Below are 23,113 nucleotides of genomic sequence, written 5' to 3' on the forward strand. Positions count from 1 at the left end.
ATTTATTTTTTAAATGTCTTTCATTCTGGCAAAATTTATATTCTGGATTAAAATTATTCTAAGTGTGGAGAATTGCTGTTTATTGTTGGAAAGAAGAATATTTAACATGCGGCTTTATTCTACAAACCAAAAAAGCTTCAATATTAATCTAATCCAGTCGCACTATGGTCCTAATTTATCTTTAAAGAGTAGGCCTACTTAAAAAGTACCAAGAGACATCTGGCCACATGACCAAAAATACCTCTGTCTGCCAAACGCATAAAGTTTCTTTTAACTATCCAAAGCGACTTGCATTGAATTGAGGGTATACATTTTTATCAGTTCATGTATTCCATGGGAATCGGACCCATGACCGTGGCATTGCTAGCACCATGCTTTAAGCTGCATGAATGCATTTTTCTCAATATAGCGCACAGTTCTGTTAGACATGGCGACACACGAGCTGAAGAACCGGCTTAGGATTGCAGCACACACCCTGCTGATGGATCCTCTTACAGTGATAAACCCACAGGATAAGATGCTGATATCTAAAGAAGACAGCGTCTTAAATACACATTAAACTTAAACACATCAGCACAGCAGGTGATTGTATTCAATTAGAAAACCCAGAGAGCTGAACAGTTTGAACATTTATTTCTGGAAATTAATTACAAAGTCTTCAAATACCAGTGAACCACCAGATTTTGGTAAACAAGTTAGCAATCCGATTATACTCCTCTCAAGAACAAGATACAGGGCTATGGATTATTATTATTATAGTGGAATAATTGTCTGTTATTCTACTGAAAAAAATAACAAGACAAGGTTATAATCTACTGCTGTGTCTGATTATTACAGTTTGACCCTTACAGACCACAGTTTGGCATCTATATGTACATGAAAATAACATGAATTTTGGATGAGAAATGTCACACGGCAGAGACAAAAGGTCAAAGTTAGTGTTTGAGGAAGTACAAACCAACCAGGAACTCTGAGGAAACACAGCATCACATGTAGGGTCCATAATAGTAAATGACATATTGCCAAACACCTTCAAGATCTGGCTTAAAGGGATAGTTCACCAAAAAAAAAAAAGTTTGTCATCATTTACTCACATTTATGTCGCTCCAAATCTTTCTTTTCTGTAGAGCACAAAAGATGGTGTTTTTGACCATGCAGTGAAAACCAATGGAGTCCAAAAACATGTTTTGGGTCTCACTGAATTTCATAGCACAGAAAAACAAAAACAGAGTAATTGAAAAGGTGAGTAATTGATGAATAATCCCTTTTACTGCAACTGATATTAATATCTAATGAATGCCTAAACTCATAGAATGGCTATTAGTGTTTCTTTTGACATTAAACACAAGATGCATATGTGCTTTAGCCCTTTGCTGGTGAAACAAAATGTGAGACACACACACACACACCCACCCACACACACACACATAGAAAGTAGTTCCTTACATTACATGAATTGGATCAAGGCAAGGCTTTGCCGTTTTAATAAATAAGTTAAAAATAAGCATAAGCACAACTAATAAAGGTCGGAGAAGTAGGAACTACGCGTCCCCTAATCTCTCCTGTCCCCTTTTCTCCCTGTGCAGTCAGCAGTGGAGGACCGGTGTTATTGTAGAGCAGTAATATATGCCCTTAATCGAGTGCAATGCTTGTCAACGTCATCGTCAAGATTACAATCATTACAGTCATTATCGTCAAGATCCACTACAACATCACTAGTATCAGCACAAATGCATTCTTAGATTAGTAAATGTGAAAGAAAAAAAGGGGACTGGGAAGTTTTTAAATTTCTTCATGAGTTCCTCTACTTCATTTAGTCTCCTTTGCATTGTTCTAACCACTCCTAGACGTACCAGACTACTTGTCGTGGAATAAGCACACATAGAACATGACTTCCTGTGAACAGAATGAAGGGATATAGAAGAACGTCACAGAGAAGACAATGTGGTGAAACATGAAGAGTATTATGTGCTCTACAGGATGATTACAGTGCAATGAGTCAGACGTATGAGCAAAAAGGTAATCTGTATCCGATTTTTATGAGAACGCCAATGCTTAGTACAAATAACAAACCTTCCTTTCTACAATGAAAGCCTAAAAAGGATTTTTTTTTTCTTCTTAAATAAGCACTGGCCTACAGTTTAAAAGCTTCAACAGTATTAGTATTACTTGTCACACCTGTAAACGTTTGTCTCCTAAACTGTCTTGAAAGTACAAAGACTCAGCTGCAGCGTCTCACATGTTCCAGAACGTATTCTGGGAAGTGCAAACTACACACTTGCAGTCCGTCCAGTTTGCAAGGCATCCTAGGATACTCGTCCTCTTTCCATTTGTTCTCCTCAGGGTCAAATGTGAGGATAGAGTCGCTGTAATGACCGTTGTAGCAAAGTCCCCCGAGCACCATGATCTGTTTGTCCAACACTGCCACTCCATGCCCACTGCGTCCTATAGGCATTGAAGCCAAAATAGTCCACTCGTCGGTGTCTGGGTCATAAACTTCTGTCGACGGGCAGCCCTGGGATTCGAAAGAGGCACGCAGTATCACACACACCCCGCCGAAGACGTACAGCTTCCCATTGTGGGAGATCATCTTATGGAAGCAACGAGCGTAGTTCATTTTTGACTTGTTCTCCCAGCAGTTGGTGAGGATTGGCGTGCGCCGCGTACGATGATCGGACGTTCCTTCCCGTCCCGGGTCAAAGACGCACACTTGTTTTGAGGTGGAAGAGGAGGTGATGCCGCCAGTGATGTACAGCTTCCCGTTGAGCACAGTGCCTTCGTGGCCGTACTTGTTTACAGGGTAAGGATCTACAAACTCCCACTTGTCCTCAACAATGTCATAACGCTCCGTAGAATAAAACGTCTCGTCGCGAGTGCGACCTGCAACGGCATAAATATACTTCCCGATGACGCCGACGGCAAACTCTGATCTGGGAACGGACATGTCGGCCATGCGTAGCCAGGAGTTCTGTCTGGGATCGTAGCGGTAGACCTTAGAAGAAGCGTGGAACTCTCCGTCCGGGCCTAACTCTTCACCACCCAACAGGAAAGCGAAATTGTTGACGATGGCCAGGCAATCGGGGCGGAGCGGTACCTGGGGGCCTTCTAGTTCCCACCACACTTTGGGCCGGTGCAGGAGGAGGATCTTACTATTGACCATGCTGTGGCCGATCATTCCACGGAATACAGCAGTCTGGGGTCTCACGGATCTGATGCGGTTGGACTTGGTTTCTGCCAGCGGTTGTTCGTTCACCTGATGGAAGTAGCTGAGCGCCTGGTCTACTTCTAGTCTCAGTTGGCGGGAATAACGGTAGAACTCTGATGTCTTCACCTATGCAAGGACGGGAAAAAAAACATAAGGGTCAATGACATCGGTTATCGGCTTTCAAATATAAAAAATTATCAATTATCGGTATCGGCCAATATTTTCATATCGGTTCATCCCTACTATCGTTCAAAAGTTTGGGGTCGTTAAGATTTCTTTAAATGGCTTTTGCTTACTAAAGCTGAATTTATGCAATCAAAAATACAATAAAAACAGTAATATTGTGAAATATTAATATAAACTAAAATAACTGTTTTCTATTTGAATAGATTTTAAAATGTAATTTATTCCTGTGATGCAAAGCTGAATTTTCAGCATCATTACTCCAGTCTTCAGTGTCACATGATCCTTCAGAAATCATTCTAATATGCTGATTTGGGAGTTCAAAAAACATTTCTTATTCTTATTATTAATGATGTTCTGATTATTATTATTAAAAATGTTAGTGGAAACAGTAATACTTTTATTTCAGGATTCTTTGATGAATAGAAATGTATATATTGTACTGACCCCAAACTTGTGAACGGTAATGTACAATGATTTGCATCATGTTTTTAATGCAATTTAATGCCATTTTTGTAAAGAAAATGTAAAAATATAAAAAAGTATTATGTAAAAGTTCTGTTCATCAAACAAAAAGTCATACAGAATTAAACAAAACAGGAAATTATATCATAGAGAGGACCTCTGTAGATCTTCATGAAATGTTTCTTAAAAAACTGCATAATTAACGACAAGTAAATTTAGGTTGTAAAGTGTCATGTGGTACAACTCTCCAAAAACGTAATGATATTCATGAATTAGATTTTCAAATGATTTTTTTCCTTTTTCTTACTTGTCACTGACCCCTAAACACATAATAAAAGAGGAAGCATTGTTACCTTCTCAAAGATATTAACAAGTACATTTAGGTTGTAAAGTGTCATGTGGTACAACTCTCCAAAAACGTATTGATATTCATGAATTCGATTTTCAAATGATTTTTGAAGCATTGTTACCTTCTCAAAGATATTGGCAGGAGTCATGAGGCAAAAGCGCAGGTTCTGCACCACCGCATCCGTATGTCTCCATCGTCGCCGGTCATGTCTCAACCAAGCCTGCACCGCCTCATACAGCTCAATTTCCGGAAATCGACTCAGCTGGTCACTATCCAGATAAGCCATCAACTTCTCCAAGCTCAAATAGGACAGGAAGTCCGGTCGCGCCATCAGGGGCACAAAGTTCTCCAGCAGAAACGCATCAAGCTGCTCCTGCACGCCTTCCACGCCGACGCTGAAGTCTTCCAGCAAACGCATGACCTCAGCACAATTCTCTAAGCAGATCTTGGCCAGTAGGAAGGAGCAGCAGAACTCTACAGCCTCTGTGAGTTGCACGTACATGGCAGCCTGCAGGATCTCTTGCACCGTGATCATGCTTAACTCTAATGAACCATAATACATGAAGCGAAGGACGTGACCAAACCCGGCTGCCGTCAACCCCTTCATGTGAATCTTATCCTGGTCACGTTCCCGCATATCGGCCGTGAACATGACCCGGAAATAGTCGCTTTGCGTCGCTAACAGAGCCTTGTGCGCCTGGAAGTGGTGCTCCTCGATGAGAAGAGTGACATCGAGCAGCAGTCGCTCCTCATACAAGGCTCGGAAGCCCGACGACACACTGCCATCATGCACTTGGGAGAGGTACACCTCCACATCCCCCGCCATTAGGCACCTGCAGAGACACAAACAAGCTTATAAATGACACGTCAAGTCGATATGTCCCAATTTAGCAGGTCGTCTCTGCAAGGTTGGGAGGACCATAACTGTGATGAAGAGGCAGACATTTACCATTTTCTCTCAAGTATTTTATAGTCTCGTCTCAGAGTTCAATATCAATCAATACAATGGTAAAGGCCTGAAAAAAGGATAGTTCACCCAAAATAAATTTTCTGTTATCAATTACTGACCCCGTGGAACACAAAAGAAGATATTTTGTTGCTTTGGACCACATTTCTTTGCATAGACAAAAACAGAAGAAAAAAAGAAAGTCAAATGTTTGGAATGACTGCGTTTTGGGGTCAATAACATATAAAAAGAAAAAGAAATGAACACTTTTATTCAGCAAGCACACATTAAATTGATCAAAATTGACAGCAATGACATTTATAACATTGACAAAAGATTTCTATTTAAAGTGAATTCTGTTCTTTTGTACTTTTCTCAAAGAATGCTGAAAAAATGTGTCAGTTTCCACAAACATTTTAAGCAGCACAACTGTTTTTAACATTGAGACTAATAAGAAATGTTTGAGCACCAAATCAGCATATTAAAATGATTTCTGAAGGATCATGGGGCACTGAAGACTGGAGTAATGATGCGGAAAATACAGCTTTGTCATTACAGGAATATTTTTAAAAATACAATAAAATAGAAAACAGTTATTTTAAATAACTGTTTTTATAGTATTTTTAATCAAATAAATGCAGGTGAGCAAAATCAAAAGATTTTCATTTTTAAAATCTTACCGACCCTAAAATTTTGAGCAGCTGCTTAAATCTTTGAGTGAACTATCCATTTAATACAAGATAAAATTAGGCAAATCTTTAATTAAGTGCTTGTTGAACTAAACAGCACTTCCTCAAGTTCTTCATCAGCCAAATCATCAGAACTAATTGTAGTTTAGTGAATAATAGATGGTATAAAAACATGCCAGACTTTAATAAAGCCTCTGGAAGGACTTCAAGAACTTTCACACCTCAGCACTTCAGTTTCTGCTGCTGAAAGCCAAACTCTCTCAAAGCTCCCCCACACACTCCCCCCACTACTGCACACATACACACACAGCACACTCACCTCTGATTGGCCACGGGCATGTCACGGGGGGTGTCCGAGCCAATCAGAGGATAGTACCTCTGTGTCCGTAGGAAATTAAATTCTGAAGATATTCACCTAAATGACAAACCGAACAAGCCCCAATCATTAAAATTACGAGAAAATCACCAACAGACTGAAATGCTAAAGATGCACCAAAACTGAATGTCCCACTGTGTGCAAACAGGAGACAATTACTCGAGGCATAAATGGAGGTAGAAGATGACAGAATACTTTTGACAAAATATCCCTGCTTGCACATTGAAAATGGACCATAATTGTGCAAGACAGAAGCCTTATATAGTTTAACCATTATTTTGAATGTAAAAATGAGGTGAGAAACACTTAAAGACATACTGGTAAGGTGGCTTGGAGAAAAGCAGAGGGTGATGACTTTGTGACTTACCTTTTAGAGGCCTCCTGGCCAACGGTCGGCTTCACAGCGATGAAGGGACGTTCACATTTCCTCTGCTTGTACTTGCCCTGCTCTAAAAAGAGATGACATCCAGATGATGGAAAATAGACAACAATAAACAGCCCCTTAGCTGTCCTAAATTCACTATGTGTAAACTATGACTTGATATGGCTTATTGCATTAATTTAACCATTGTTAATTAGTAATTATTACCAAATGTTCATTAGACACTGAGCAACATCTGATTATTATTTGTTACGGTTGAGTAAGTGCCTATATGTAATGTGAGGGACTGTTGTATTAGACAGTGTAAGTGCAGTCAGTCGACAGATCAGACGAAAGAAAACTAATGTCCTATTCAAAACTAACTGCACCCATTTGGCCACCAAATTTGAATTTCCCAGAATTTGTTAAAATATGATTTTAAATTCACTACCGTTCAAAAGTTTGAGCTAAATACGATTATTTTAATTATATTATTATAATATAAATTAACACTTTTATTCAGAAAGGACACAAAAAAGATCAAAATTGCTAATAAAGACATTTATAATGTGACAAAAAAAGTTCTATTTCAAATAAATCATTTCTAATCAAAGAATAGTGAAAAAATATTTATCATGTACATAAATCAGCACTGTTTTCAAAACTGATAATTAATCAGGGAAGCACCAATAGGAATTATAATTTATTCGACCAATATCGATTTTAACCAACAACTATTGGCTGATTGCGATACCGATATTTGTCGCTTGCTCTCTTATTTGAACATTTGTCATTAAAATAGATTAGTGTTTCGATCATGTTTTAAATTAGCAAAGTTCTAAAAAGCATGCATTAATGTATACTAGCTAGTTTATTGCTGCATCATCAAATAATCTCTATTGAACATGGATTGGATCAATTTAAAATTCAACAAACCAGCATAAATACAACAGAACAAAAGATGCATATGAAATAAACTACTTTTCAGTTAGGTCTAAGAGTGGTTTACGGGAACAAAAATAAAGTAAATCAAATGTAAAATATATTCTTACTTGTATAAATTAAACATACATTAATCCTTATTAAAGTTATTTAGTCAAGAGTAGTGTTTTTTGTCTTTTGTTGTTTGATTAATATTAAAAGGAATATTAGGCTGCTGTCACTTTAAGATCTGCACGGATTCAATATACTGGTACACAAGCATTTTATTTCTCAACATTCATTTAAGACACAACTGACAATGTTTACAAGGATGCTCACTAAAATGGCCATTTTGATATAATTTTGTGTAAATTAGAAAAAGTGAAAGAACTCAATTCAGTATTTGCGCGCTGTCTAAAACACTGCTTTCCGGGCGCGTGCTTTGGATTTGCATGCACAAAACTTTTAACATAAGAGACCACATTTATGAGACAATTGTTGTTAGATTTCATTGGTGATTTTAAATATGAAATTCAATCGTAAGCTTAGTGAACAGCTTTGGAGAATTATCCCATTCAAATAGATAGGAGCTGCACTTGCATGACGGAAATAGCTGCCCAAGAGTTTCAAAGATGGCCGCCGAGTGAAATGACTTGCCTTAAAAGGGACTTTGGTAGAATTGAGTTCTCCTTGGTATCTTCTTGCACTTGAATATTTAAATTCGCAAGGTTTAAAACACGTGCAATGAACAAACTTTTGTGAAGATGCAGCACTGGCCTGATCGGGACAGTGACAGTTTCGTCAAGCGTCGTTCACGTTGGCCCCGAACAGTCCTTATTGTTGAGCCCTGCTGTATTTTGTACAGATTTCATTTTGTTTTAGCAAGTATTTAATTATTTTACCAAGAGAAAAACGTTGGATTATGCAACAGACAGTATACAACTCAGTGCCTTCATGCAGTTAATTAATAAACCATCAGTTTGTTATCAGCCTTTTCCATGCTATAGCCGATGGTTTTAAACTGATCAAAAATCGTCCGATGAATATCGGCGGCCGATACATCGGTACATCTCTACAGATATTAATAAGAGATTTTACTTGAGCACCAAATCTGCATATTAGAATGATGTGACACTGAAGTCTGGAGTAATGATGCTGAAAATTCAGCTGTCACCATAGGAATGAATTACATTTTAAGATATACTAAAACAGATATAATATTTCACAATTTCATTTTCACCATTTTTTTTAATCAAATACAGCCGAAAGGTAGTATATCAAACTCCAATGTGACATCTGTGTGTCATATGATAAAACAATCAATCCATTTTCCAGTAACCACCAGGATGCCTCTGGGTTTTAATTTAGGCCTATACATTTACAATACCAGGGGTCTCAAACACGTATAATCACAGTATAATATACAAAGTACTATTTCCCATAAAGAACTGTATTCTCTGATTCTGTTCTTTTCTCTGACATTGGTCTTTCAGGTGTAAAACAGTTTAGATAGTTGTTAATAAGAATTATGATACATTATTTAAGAGATTTAAGTATAACATGAGTAGCTCTCGGCAACTTTCGATTGTAAAAAGAAGCTCTCAAATGAAAAAAGGTTGGAGACCCCTGATTTATACAGTTTTAATTTATAAATACATTTTGTTTTTTATTAGTTTACCTTGTTTTGACTGTCGCTGTGGTAAACTTCTCTGTGTTTAGGGGAAAATGTAATGAATGTTTACAGTCAAATGGGCCTGTTTTACCAGTGTTCAACCTTACATTACACTCAACGTGGTTTTATACTATTTTCAACTTCAATGACCGATCGTGTTCAGATCCTCAGTAAACGAGATACAAAAACAACGCTTGGCTGATTCACAGAAAAGCATGTATTATGAATTCTGCATGACATGTTTTGATTTCAGTTTTTTTTATTCTAAAAATAAAATAAAGTATCTGAAAACGACTGGATACAGATACTAACGGTGTCTTGAAACCTAATGATCTGTCTATCTAGGCAGCATTTATAGTCAGTGAGTCGCTTTACATGCATATGATTCCCAAACATGCTGTCTATCTAGGGAGCTCACTGGGTCAATATCAGAGGCACAGCCAGTAATTACCGCTGACACGTCCCAACGAATGTCAGCCCACGACATATTAAACAATTCTGATGTATTCGGCTACGGTGAGATAAAACGAGCAGGTTATTAAGCAGGACAACGCTGCGTGTGTACAATAAAACAATTCCAGCAGGGTTTTACCTCGGCGATGCGACTCCACGCAACCCCGCTTCGACCAGGGAGCCCGAGGTCCTTCGGACATGGAGTGCTGCTATTAGACAAAGACCAGAGAAATTAAATATGAAATCTCATTATCGACGGAAACATGCTGCCCATTGGCGTCTTTAGGTGACAATAAACCAGTGTTATTTGGCCTGAATTGCTAAATGTTGTTTGTCTATAGCCTCCACTGCGTTCGTAGACGCCATATTATTGTCTGCACTGACGTCATTTCCCGATCATTTGTCGGTCGGACGGAAATATTGGAGTTTGTGTCAATATTTTCTGCCTTCATTTACAAAATGTTTTAGTTCACCGTCACAGACATTACAATAGCTATGAGAACATAAATCATGACATAGCCTATATTACGATTGAAGTTCTACTTTCCTTATGAATTAAGAGGTAAGGAAGTTTGAGCGTGTGAAACCTCCTGTTTGATAGATAGATAAATAGATAGATAGATAGATAGATAGATAGATAGATAGATAGATAGATAGATAGATAGATAGATAGATAGATAGATAGATCTCTCTCTGTGTGTGTGTGTGTGTGTGTTGTTTTTGCATGTGTTCATAATTTCTTTGTATGACTGTGGGGCCAAACAATATGTCCGTTATATGTATATATTTTAAAAAAAACATGCACAATTGAAATGTACAATTTGTTACGTTTCATTACATTGCCACAAATAAAACAATTGCCTCCAAGCATAACTACTCAATATGCTTACAAAATCTTCAACAAAAAAACATTTATAATATTTGAATAAAGGGTGAAGATGTCAGTTTTCTTAGGCTTTTCATCACTTTCATCACTTTTGGTCTCAACTGTTTGGTGCTTGTCACTAGTAGTGACAGTACTGTCAAAACTACAAAACGTGTGACGTCATAACCCGAAGACGGACCCAGGTTTCATCCCCATCAGTCCAACGTGTGTTCAAGTTTTCTTCATGTTAATTACAGATTAGATAAATTATGTTGTTGGATATGTTTGGTATTTTAAGTTTGTTTATGCTAATTATAATCTAGGATGCCATTTCCTGTCTGTTTTCTCCTTCTTGGGATTTACTGGCCTTTTCTAGAAACTGATTGCATCATCCCATGCTTACAGGACGCTGTTCGATAGATGCGTTATAATTATTTACCTTATTTTTTGGTGTTCTGCCGTGTTATAGGGAAAAGTAGAAGATTATCTATATGTATACATACAACACTACAAAATAATTAGACAGTTTATAAATTTATGGCACACATGTATTTGTAAAAACGGTCAGGCGTTTGCGTGATCATACTCTCATTCCTTTTCTTTCAAGATGGCGGGCGACGAGTCTGGAACAACGTTGGGTCAGCCTCATCTTTCTAAACAAGACCTCAGTACACTAGTAAGTCTTTGTATTTTGTTGTATAGTGTAATATAAAAGGTTCAAGGTGTACTGGCGCCATCGCCAGTTCGAGTTCAGTGCTCTTATGCTCTCTGATGAAGGCAGGCGTGCTTGTTAGCTGTGCCGGTGAAAACTCACCACATGATTCATTCTGAGATGGAGAAGGACCCCGTGTAGAAATTACGGATATATACATATAAGTTACATATATAAAAATGTCGTGAAACCACTGACGGTTGTCATTACCCAAATGTCATTCTGTTTAATATAGTTCCTGTCATGTTCTCCTTTGGTCATGTGCTAATCTTACATGCTTCCAAGCTAATTAATCGCCGGTGTCTCATGTAATGTACTCGACAGTAGATCTTCCCTTAAGGCAAACTTTATTAACATGTTTTCCTTGAAATTAACACAATGATTATTTTTGAAACTGTGACGTATTTATTAATTACTTGCAAATAATACAATGAAGCTCTAAAATAATTATTGCAAGCTACACTCTGAATCAAAAGCTAGCAATAGCAATTATTTGATTCAATTTAAGCTTGCAACAGCAAATTACAGCTTCTCTTTTTTTAGGGGGGAAAACTTTTTCTCTCTCTTAGAGAGGCTGTTATAAGTTTTGGAAGTAAAAAAATCAATTTCAAATCATTTATTTTTGGTGGTTGTCACCCATGACTTGATTGATTTGAATGTTTTGATGCACTTGTCACTACTGATATTTTTTTAATTATTATTTTATGTTAGGTTACACCTAAAACAGTTTGCCATATTATTATTATTTTTTTTGGCAATTGATTAGCTTTAATGGATCTGTTTTGCTTTATAGGATGTGAGCAAACTGACTCCTCTGTCCCAAGAGATCATCAGCAGACAAGCCACAATAAACATAGGTGAGATTTCTTTGAACTGTTTTCTCCATACAAGCAGTCACATTTGATCCAAATCCAGGTTTCATATTAAAGTTAAAGTCACCATGAAATCAAAATGGACAGTTTATGGAATATTGCAGTATTTATTATAAATAATTTATCTGTTCACCTTTTTTAAATTCATGTACTCTTTTAATCTTTAATCAAAATAACTTCTCCCTCTTGGATCGACATCTCTTCTCTGATTATGTGTTTACTGATGTGAGGGCGGGACAACCTGTCACTCACATGACATCACAGCAACCACAACAATCCAATCAATTCACAATGGACAAAATAATGTCCCCCTACAATTTTTCTTGGGTCGAGAAGTCGTTTTCACTCGGATATACGGTCACAATAGGGATGAAAAGATGATTGCGGCTTCCGTTTCATGCTGGCTTTATTTATACCTGTGTGTTTGTCTTTAGGAACTATTGGTCATGTAGCCCATGGAAAATCAACAGTGGTGAAAGCGATCTCTGGAGTTCACACTGTCAGATTCAAAAATGAGCTGGAGAGAAACATTACAATCAAGTTGGGTTATGCTAATGCTAAGGTAACAACATTGTTTGATTTCAAATCTCTGGTTATTGCAAGCTACACTCTGAGTCAAAAGCTAGAAATAGCAATTATTTGATTCAATTTAAGCTTGCAACAACAAATTACAGCTTACGTTTTTTATGGGGGGGGGATTTTTCCCCTCCAAACGAGGCTGTTACAAGTAATTCCTTATGAAGAAATGTGAATTATTTATTACTGAGGGTTTGATCTTTTTTGTCATCTTTTGCATTGAATCCCTTATCTAGGTGTATAAATTGGATGATCCAAGTTGTCCACGGCCAGAGTGTTACAGGTCATGTGGCAGCAGCACACCTGATGAGTTCCTCACAGACATTCCTGGCACCAAAGGCAACTTCAAATTAGTTCGGTATGTTTTTGCTGCCTAACATTTTTGTGGAAACGATGATACCAACATTTGTGGTAAGATTTTAAAAAAAGAGAGAAATAAATACTTTTATTAATCAAGCATCAAAAGTGACAGTGAAGACATGTATGATGATCCAAAAGATTTCTATTTAATCAATGCTTTTATAAATTTAGTAAATAATTATTATTAATGCAAATAAATTCTGCTCATTGAACATTCTGTTTAAAGAATGCTGAAAAAAGTATATCCATTTCCACAAAAATATTAAACTGCACAACTGTTTTCAACATTGATGATAATAAGAAATGTTACTCGAGCACCATATCAGCATATTAGAATGTGACAATGAAGACTGAGTAATGATGGTAAAGAAATTCAGCTTTGACATAACAGGAATAAGTTACATTTTTTAAAATATATTCAAACAGAAAAAAGTTATTTTAATTTTTAATGATATTTTACAATATTACTGTTTTTCTGCATTTTTGATTAAAAGCAGCCTTGGTTGAGCGTACGAGACTTCAAAAACAAATTTTAATATTTTCAAACTTTTGATACGTTTGTGTGTGTGTATGTATAACATACACCTGTCAAAAGTTTGATGGATGGATAGATGGATGGATATGAGGTTCTAGGTGTCCTGGCACACAAATACCAGGGGCGTGCGGTCCATATTAGCTGCTAATGCTCTGCTTACCCATGCCATTCGTGGACTCGCTAATAGAGATGCACCGATTGATCGGCTGGTGACCGGAATTGGCCGATTTTCACGTGATCGGCCGTGACCGGCGACCGGCCGGTCAGTCTGACAAATGCCGATTTTATGCCGGTCAAATGCACTCGGGCGCCGCATGATTAACATTGCGCAACATCAGCATCACACGTGCACACGGTACACACATGTAGAAAACCTCGTGAATTACGTCCGTTCAGACCGCAAGCGCGTATTTTTTTCCGGCGTGCATGTTAATCAATGAGTGCATTCACAACGGGAGCAGCGCGTGAGCGTCAAGCAGGAGCGTCGCGAGCAGTGAAGCGCGTGTTTCGGCGCCGAGTCCATTTGCTGCACTGCTCACACTCAATTAAAGGGAAAGCACACTTTTGATGGACAAAATAGCCTAAATAGGGTTTCACCAAAAAAGTGCCCAAAATGCACAGACTTTGCGTGTTTTAACAAGAACTAGAGTAGGCTATGTCAGAAAAGAAAACGAAGACTAATATTTATAGAAAATGTACCCATTTAAACTTGTTTTATTATTCAGTTTGTACAAGTGATTGCAATAGAGCTCGGGCGTAGATGTTATGGAATGGTGCATTGTGGGTAATGGCGGCCATTTTAGAGGCACCGCAAAAGCCGGTTTATAATAAGATATTAGCGTAGCTGGCCGGTACAGAAAGAGTTATGGACAGTGACAAAAAAAGTTGGCTATACCATATACGGACAAACTTCATAATGAAGCCAAACAACGGTACTTAAAAAAAATTATGATTATAGGTGGAATCGATCCCTATGAACAAAGTATGGAGTAATAATTATGAAAGTTTACCAAGCCTCAGTTTCCCTGATATTTTCCCCTACCTGGTGGAGTGAGCGCTTACACCTCCGATCCAGGGCCGGATTAACAATTTAATGTGCCCTCGGCAACAACATTCAAGCCCCATCACACACATTTTAATTGTTTATTAATAAACATGTGATTTTTTGTCACAGTCGGCTGCAAAGATGAGGTTGACGATATGCTGACTCGCGATCTTCGCAGCAGTGAACACACCAGAGAGAAATGCACATTTCAAACAGATTACATAAGATCTGCAGATCTGTTTTCTTTCGTTTTGAATTGTTTGTTTAAAAGTAGACATTTCAATATAGATATATTTTTCAGGTCTGTGAGGCAAGACTACCTTACATGCTGAGTTTCGGTTAATTTATGAGACCTCCAGTTCACGCGCCGAAACATTTATTAAAATACAAATTAATGCAAAACGAAATTCACTTTTTTTAAAAAGGCTTTGTGCTTTCTGTTTGAAGTCTCTGCTCCGATCAATTTTAAAAGTTGTCACTGGAGGCTCACTTGCAGTTCACAAATGGATGAGTGCAAGATCTGCAGATCCTCAAAGTAAACGCGGAGAAAACAATCGTTCACACCGTTAATCAAGCATCAGTGGTGACACACACACTTGTCAGATTCTGTGAGCTATGAAGCGTGTCTATGTGGGTTTGTTACACTTCAGGAGTAATTTATCATACGTCCAATAATCCACTGTCCGGTAGTATATTGACGACCAGCGGCGACCCAAGCCATCCGACGAAAATGGGGAAAACTAATATGATTTATGAGGCGTTTGCCCTGTCGATCATGAGACCGATTACAGCAGTTCACAATACTGAACCATTTTCAAAAAAATAACCTAAATTAATGACCAAATGACCAATGTTACCTACTGCCTACTATACGCTACTATACAGTAAATCTACTTCCGTACCGTGATTCCCACAATGCATTGCGACGTGACGTAACGATCCCGAACTCTATAGGCCTGTGTGTGTGTGCTTTGAGAAATATCTTTATACTGCAAGGCTATATTATTTTATTTTTTATTTATATATTATTTTATTGCCATTCCCTGTTTTCATACAGACGTTTAGTTTGTTAAATACATATATAAAAAAATATTGGATATTGAATGTGAAAAGGAAATGGTTCTTCCATAACACTGCACTTTAGATGTGTGTAAACTATGCAAATTGTAAAATGTTCTATTACAGAAAAGATATAAAATAAATATTTGTGTGTGCTGTAAAGTGGTTAGAAAAAATGAAATCGGAATCGGTATCGGCAGGTCAAACTTAATGAAAAATCGGAAATCGGAATCGGCCCAGAAAATTGTAATCGGTGCATCTCTACTCGCTAATTAATAATAACACTATAAATAACTAAAAATTCCCTTGATTGAGGCGTGCCATAAAGCTTACATGATAAAATGTTGGTAATATGTACATAACAGTCCGTCATTTATTTAATAGCCAAACAACGGTAATTTTCTTCAAATCTGCCAGTTTCAGAGGGTTTCAGGTGATTCCAAAAGGCATTACATGTAATATTATTCTGTATTATATCTTTACCATGTGTATTGACAGTTTGGCTAGTGTTGTTGTTTTTTTGTTTTTGTTTTTTCAACACTTCTGAATTCAGTCTTTATATTCAGTTTATATCATTCTTTTTAGACATGTCTCATTTGTGGATTGCCCGGGTCACGACATCTTGATGGCCACCATGTTAAACGGTGCCGCCGTAATGGATGCTGCTCTACTCTTAATTGGTGAGTATTTACCTCGTAACCTTTAGCACTTTTTGTCTTGCAAGTAATGACCACATCCTTTTGTAAGAGTAGCTAAAGGTCTTTTTTACTCTTTCAGCTGGCAATGAGTCATGCCCTCAGCCACAGACGTCAGAGCATTTGGCAGCCATTGAGATCATGAAGCTCAAGCACATACTGATTCTGCAGAATAAAATCGACTTGGTGAAAGAGAGTCAGGCCAAAGAGCAGTATGAACAGATCCTGGCTTTTGTGCAGGGTAAGTGTTTTAGCTCTTCTGAAATTTTCATAATTTGCTGGTAGCCAAACAGGAAACCATAAAAGTTTCAGAAATCTTTGTACATGTATGCTACCCAATACTGTGAAGCTGCTTTGATACAATCTGTGTTGTGAAAAGCGCTATACAAATATACTTGACTTGACTTGACATTGAAAAGTTTTGGGTGGGTATGATTTTTCAAGTGTTTTTGAATGAAGTCTCTTATGCTATAAAATACAGTAAACCTGTAATATTGTGAAATATTATTCAAATTTAAAATATTTTATATTCAATATTAAATGTAATTAAATATTATTATATTTAAATATATTTAAAAACTTAATTTATTCATGTGATGTCAAAGCTGAATTTTCAGCATCATTTCTCCAGTCTTCAGTGTCGCATGATCCTTCAGAAATTATTTTAATATGCTGAATTGTTGCCCAAGAAACATTTATTATCATCAATGTTGAAAACAGTTGCGCTGCTGAATATTTATATATATATATATATATGTATATATATATGTATATATGTATATATATATATATATATATATATATGTAAGATTATTTGATGAATAGAAAGTTCAGCTTTCATTTGAAATGAAAATCTTCTGTAACATTATAAGTGTTTTTACTGTAAGACTTTATCAATTTAATGCTTCCTTGCTGAATAACTAAAAAAAAAATTATATATAATTATTTTTTTTACAAATCTTCCTGACCCCAAAATATCGAAAGCTAGTGTATGTAGTCTTCTATAAACAGCACTGTCTGTACAAAAGTAATGATTATTTCAGTATAGTTCTGCTTGTGGATATCTTGTTTACTTGATTTTAATTATAAATATGTTTTCAAAGATTTAATGCCTCAAACCTGACAAATACAATGATTACTTTTTCCCAAGGTTGAAACTGAAAAGGGATAGTTCATCTGAAAATGTGTCATTTACTCACCCTCAAATTGTTTAAAACTTGTATGATCTTATTTTGTCCTAATTTAGGTGTCTTTACAAAAAAGGACACCAAAGACCAAATGATATAAGGAGTTTTCAGAAAGAATTCCATGTATAAAATGTGTACAGCGCACAAACAGCAAAGAGATTGTTTACATGTTAGGCAAGTCAAGTTGCGATAACGAACAGGACTACATGGAGATGCCAAAAAAAACTAAACCAACCACCTTGACCTGACTGCATTTACCTACTACAGTACACTGATCCATGTGTATAAATACAATGAATGTGTGATCAGTGCATCAAGAACGCACTTACATGGTTTGTTGGTGTATTAATATTACAGACTCACGCGTACTTACTGTACCACTTCTGTACTTCACCGCAATCATCTTTGCCTTTATTACAATTCGCATCCATCAAAGCATTACTAGCAAGATGCTGGTTTGCTTCATCCTGCCCGAGAAACGTAGTTTGCGTATCATGTGGCCATACAGAGGTAGGATGTTTTGACGTTCAGTCTGTATTGCACACAGTGTGATGCGTATTTCATGGTGACTCGCGCTCTTCAGAAAGAATCACTGAATATGACAGAGCTCGTGTTTTAAAGCGAAACACACTGGAATGGAAGCGATTAACTGAAAATGCAAGGCAAGTCTCTATTGCCGGAATCTCTGATTTAATCAGCCTGGACTTCTAAGATCATCTAACTGCCTGACGTAAATTACGTTAATGATGCAATTTCACATGCTTCAGTAATTTGCGTTAAATTATTTTAACGAGTTATGGATTTTGAATTAATCGCATGCGTTAACATGTTACCGTTGACAGATTTTTTTACATTTTTAAAGATTTTTTCCATATAATGAAAGTGATTAGGGACTGAATCTGTCAGGCTCCAAAAATACATCAAAATGCATTTCAAACACATTCAAGTCACATAAGGGTGAGTAGATGATGACAGAATGGTAATATTGATACTTTGCAGTCACGTGACTACCACGGATACCTGGCGGGCAACAAACGGGTATTTTCAACGTTGAGTCCTGTAGTTCCAGGACTTTCTAGTAGCTATCAAGTCTGTTAGCGAGCTACCTGCATAACTATGGACTAGGATTAACTCCAAGGTAGCTAAATTGTGTAAAGCAGATAATTTTTTTTTAAGATAATCGAGCAGTAATAATTACCCCATAAATAATCTAGCTCTACTGTTGGGTCATCTCTGGTTCTCATTGAAAATCATAGATATCGCAAACCTCAAAACAACCTATCACACACTTCTGTTATTGTTAGCAAAAGACGACAGCTGTTACTGTGCGTTCACACCGCCACCGGCGAGAGCGTCAGTGCCCAAAAATCATTCATTTTCAATGAATTTTGCCGCTCTCGCCGGCGGCGGTGTGAACGTACAGTTAGCCTAGCGTAGACTGCTAACACGAACAGCTGACTCGCCGAACCAGCTGGTGAATACTGGTGGTGTTGATTGACAAAACTACAGTAACTTAAAGACACGATTAATTACATGATCATACACCCATTGTATTCAAACAAATGTTGAAATTACCTTTGATGGTAATGCACAGACGTGTGTATACTGTGAAGGTTGCTTATCTCATCTGCGGTTAGTGCATCCAATTGCACAACAACTATCTGGCATGTCGTTTACACCTCAAAACACCAACTTTTGTATAGTAAAACTGACGACCCTTGATTAGTTTTACTGGGTTTCGTTGCTGGAGAACGACGTTCTTGCCCGCCAGCCAGTACTTGTGACGTCACGTGCAAAGTATCAATTTGGTGAACAATCCATTTAACATGGACCCTTTCTATTACTCTATATATTCATAGCTTATGTGTCCTCTATATTGCATTGTACAGACTGATGGGTAAACTATGGCTTTGTAATTGGATGGTTTAACTTTCATTAATTTTTTTTCCTACAGGAACGGTAGCAGAGGGAGCTCCAATCATCCCAATCTCAGCGCAGCTCAAGTACAACATTGAGGTTGTCTGCGAGTACATTGTAAATAAGATCCCCGTGCCTGTCCGTGACTTCATCTCTGAGCCTCGCCTTATTGGTAAGTGACTGTTTTAATTTGAAGGCCACTAAAGAGGATTCCCTGTGCTCAATGTCAAATTTTAGATGAGTGATTGTGTTTTCCCCACAGTAATCAGGTCATTTGATGTTAATAAGCCTGGCTGTGAAGTAGATGATCTGAAAGGTGGTGTAGCTGGAGGAAGTATCCTCAAAGGAGTCCTGAAGGTAACTTTTGACCTGTTTGATCCAATTTAAGCAACGCTATAATGCGTCTCATCTTCATGGACGGCACCAGATTTGCCAGTTCTTGTCCTGAGGTGTTAACACTTGCAAGTGTTTGTGTGTGATTTCAACTCATCCCTTTTCTTGAAAATGGTTTAAAGATTGAAATGTGAGGTTTATCTTTTTATAAATCTTTTTTGGTTTTGTCAACCTGTATTTGAACAGTAAAGTTGTTTAAAGTGCCTTTCATGCAGTGTGAATATAGCTGTTTGTGAATGTAAAGGTCTGCAAAGTTTTAAAAAGTGCATAGTGTACAACAAATAGGTATTGTCTCCTAAAAGAATGAATTGATTCTGAACTGCTGAAAAGAGTTGTCAGCAATTCCAGTTTCACTTCCTTTTACATACCTACGTAACAATGTAACATATTTGCATAATGCCAGCCTATTGTCTTCATTGGCTGCCCGCGAACGGAATTGATACGGGGAAAAACGACGCCATTGTTACTGTTTGTATCACTGTGTATCAAGTGCCAAGGAAGCCTCCGGAACTGAAATTCAGATATTGTAATAGTCGTTTAGTTTCCGAAACAAGCTGTAAGTGGTAGACCAATCACAAAAGACTAAGCCATCTGGCCAATCAGAGCAGAGTAGGCTAATGGAAAAGAGGGTTTAGAGAGATTGAATCTTTGAACAAACCGTTTTCAGACTCTTTGAGAAATGAGGTGATGTGTTTTACATTGGATATATGTAAACCTATTGTAGAAGACCTCCAAAACAAAATTAATAACTTTTAAAATAGCATAATATGGGCACTTTAAATCATGGCTTAACAATAATTTTATGGATTAGTGTGTTACCATAGACATTTTCCTACCCCGCTTATACGGTATTAATTTGTGCATGTCTTAAAAAAGGCCTTAAAAACCTTTTAAGATTTGATTTGAAAAACCCTGCAGATACTCTGTGAAGCTCTTTCATTGTCTGCTTTACGGCTGCTATTCCTGTTCCTCTTTTCATGCTGTTCTCCTCTGTTTATTTTTGTTCAAGGTTGGACAGGAGATTGAGGTCAGACCAGGTATTGTTTCTAAGGACCATGAAGGGAAACTAATGTGCAAACCTATCTTCTCCAAAATTGTTTCACTATTCGCCGAACACAATGACCTCCAGTATGCTGCTCCTGGTGGCCTTATTGGTATGCAGACTTGAACATTACTGAAATAATGTAATCTTTGTTAATTGTTTGTTGTTGTTTCTTTTGTAGTACTAAAGTGGATGATTTAATATTTGCTATGCACATTCTCTGTTGCAGGTGTTGGCACCAAGATCGACCCTACACTGTGCAGAGCGGATCGTATGGTGGGCCAGGTCCTCGGTGCTGTGGGGGCTCTTCCTGAGATCTTCACAGAGCTTGAGATCTCCTACTTCCTTTTAAGAAGGCTGCTTGGTGTGCGCACTGAGGGTGACAAGAAAGCAGCCAAGGTAAAGCGAAACTCCACTTATTGTTCCACAAGGTCCTGGATTTTGAATGAAACCAAATATATTTATGTGTTTTAAAGCACCAAAGCTGCATTTATTTGATCAAACATAGTAAAACAGTAATATTGTCAAATATTATTAAAATTGAAAGTAACTTTTCGAAGTGAACAAACAAGTCTATTCTTCTTTTAAGGATTATTTCACCAAAAAATTAAAAAAAAGTCATAATTTACTCAAGCTCGTGTCGTTCCAAACTCGTAAGACTTTTGTTCACTTTCGAAACACAAATGAAGATATTTTAATGAAATCTGAGAGAATTCTGTCCCTCCATTGACAGCCATGCAACTACCACTCTGTTGCTTCAAAAAGCTAATAAAGAGATCGTAAAACTAATCCATATGAACTGAGAGGTTTAGTCCAAATGAACAGATTGAATTTAGGCTTTTCACATATAAACATTGATCAGCGAACGTAAACGGAAGCTCAAACCGAACCTTATGACGTGCAGGAACAAACCTCATTGGTTCTCGCTCGACAAGCGAACATGTTTGAGCCTCTGTTTACCATAACTGATGTGTGAGTTGATGAATGTTTATATGAATGAAAGAGTAAATAAATTTTTTTTATCAAATAAATCGCTCGTGTCTCTTCAGAAAATTTGGACTAAATCACTCGATTCATATGGATTAGTTTTACGATCTCTTTTTGAAGCGTCAAAGTGTCAGTTGTGTAACTGTCTATGGAGGGACAAAGCTCTCGGATTTCATCAAAAAGATCTTCATTTGTATTCTGAAGATGAACGAAAGACAGCATGAGGGTGAGTAATTAATGACAGAATTTTCAATTTTAGGTTAACTATCTGAACTTAAGAATGATAGTGTGTGTATAGTATGGTATGCAATACATATATACATCAGTTATTTAATTTATTTTTTATAAACATTCTGATTTTATTGTACCTGCTATTACAGTTTCTGATTTTTCTCATCGATTTGGCTTACAGGTTCAGAAGCTGTCGAAGAATGAGGTGCTGATGGTAAACATCGGCTCGCTGTCGACAGGAGGCCGTGTTAGTGCAGTGAAAGCTGATTTGGCCAAGATTGTGCTCACTAACCCTGTGTGCACAGAGGTGGGGGAGAAGATCGCCTTGAGTCGCAGAGTGGAGAAACATTGGCGGTGAGCAAAATCGAATTCAAGACCTGTTGTTTTGTGGAATAATGTGCATCAATGAATCATGCACAATGAGACCAGGAACTTGTTTTGAAGTAAATGAGTAGGGTCAATTTGATGTCGGCTGTGACTTCCAAACTTTATATATTTTCCACATTTCATTATTGCAGTTTGAACAGTTATTGACCTCTCTCTTCCTCTAGTTTGATCGGATGGGGGCAGATCAGGAGAGGGGTAACCATCACACCCACAGTTGATGACGATTGAAGAGTGGCCCATTCTGTAAATGGCTCGCACTGTCTCTCTGCCGGACATAATTATTAAACCATTTCACACACTCTTGTGCACAGGTCAGCGCAAAGTGAAGGGAAAGGCTCTTTTGAGTGGAATGCACTGGCCCTGTATTTTAAGATGGTCACCATCCTCAGTGGAAGGATTGGTGTCATTTCTATCAAATGCAATGATTTTTCAAGGAAACATTATTCCTTGGCTTGACAAAGAAATTGTCAACATCTTTCAGTGATGACAAATAAAAACCTTTTGGATCAAACCATTTGTGTGCTCTATTTTCTGAAAATTGTGCTTCATTTCAACCACAACAAGACTTTACTATTAAAACCTAATTTCAAGAACAATATTTGCAAAGTTAAGATGTTATTTTTACAGCAA

At 37.4% G+C, this 23,113-nt stretch overlaps 2 protein-coding genes across 4 annotated transcripts; one reads left to right on the forward strand and one right to left on the reverse strand.

Moving 5' to 3' along the window:
- Nucleotides 1–610: 610 nt before the first annotated feature.
- Nucleotides 611–9,901, reverse strand: klhl15 (kelch-like family member 15). Of its 2 annotated transcripts, none has more exons than XM_084103469.1 (4): nucleotides 9,760–9,901; nucleotides 6,581–6,662; nucleotides 4,324–5,035; nucleotides 611–3,331 (listed from the first exon to the last, which is right to left on the reverse strand). In XM_084103469.1, exons 1-4 carry the CDS (start codon nucleotides 9,818–9,820, stop codon nucleotides 2,222–2,224), a joined length of 1,965 nt encoding a protein of 654 aa, XP_083959595.1. In that variant the 5' UTR covers nucleotides 9,821–9,901; the 3' UTR covers nucleotides 611–2,221. The 2 variants fall into 2 exon arrangements, with proteins under 2 accessions (XP_083959595.1, XP_083959596.1); XM_084103470.1 differs by lacking the exon at nucleotides 9,760–9,901 and adding an exon at nucleotides 6,157–6,252.
- A 103-nt stretch (nucleotides 9,902–10,004) lies between these two features.
- On the forward strand, nucleotides 10,005–22,994 carry eif2s3 (eukaryotic translation initiation factor 2, subunit 3 gamma). 2 transcript variants are annotated; one of them, XM_084103471.1, is made up of 13 exons: nucleotides 10,005–10,182; nucleotides 11,093–11,161; nucleotides 11,991–12,054; nucleotides 12,504–12,631; nucleotides 12,882–13,003; nucleotides 16,230–16,324; nucleotides 16,422–16,580; nucleotides 19,481–19,615; nucleotides 19,706–19,800; nucleotides 20,846–20,990; nucleotides 21,108–21,277; nucleotides 22,278–22,450; nucleotides 22,648–22,994. In XM_084103471.1, exons 2-13 carry the CDS (start codon nucleotides 11,093–11,095, stop codon nucleotides 22,709–22,711), a joined length of 1,419 nt encoding a protein of 472 aa, XP_083959597.1. In that variant the 5' UTR covers nucleotides 10,005–10,182; the 3' UTR covers nucleotides 22,712–22,994. The 2 variants fall into 2 exon arrangements, with proteins under 2 accessions (XP_083959597.1, XP_083959598.1); XM_084103472.1 differs by lacking the exon at nucleotides 10,005–10,182 and adding an exon at nucleotides 10,700–10,710.
- Nucleotides 22,995–23,113: the final 119 nt, after the last annotated feature.

Source organism: Abramis brama (genome assembly GCF_963993115.1).
Source record: "Abramis brama genome assembly, chromosome: 24".
Taxonomy (NCBI): domain Eukaryota; kingdom Metazoa; phylum Chordata; class Actinopteri; order Cypriniformes; family Leuciscidae; genus Abramis; species Abramis brama.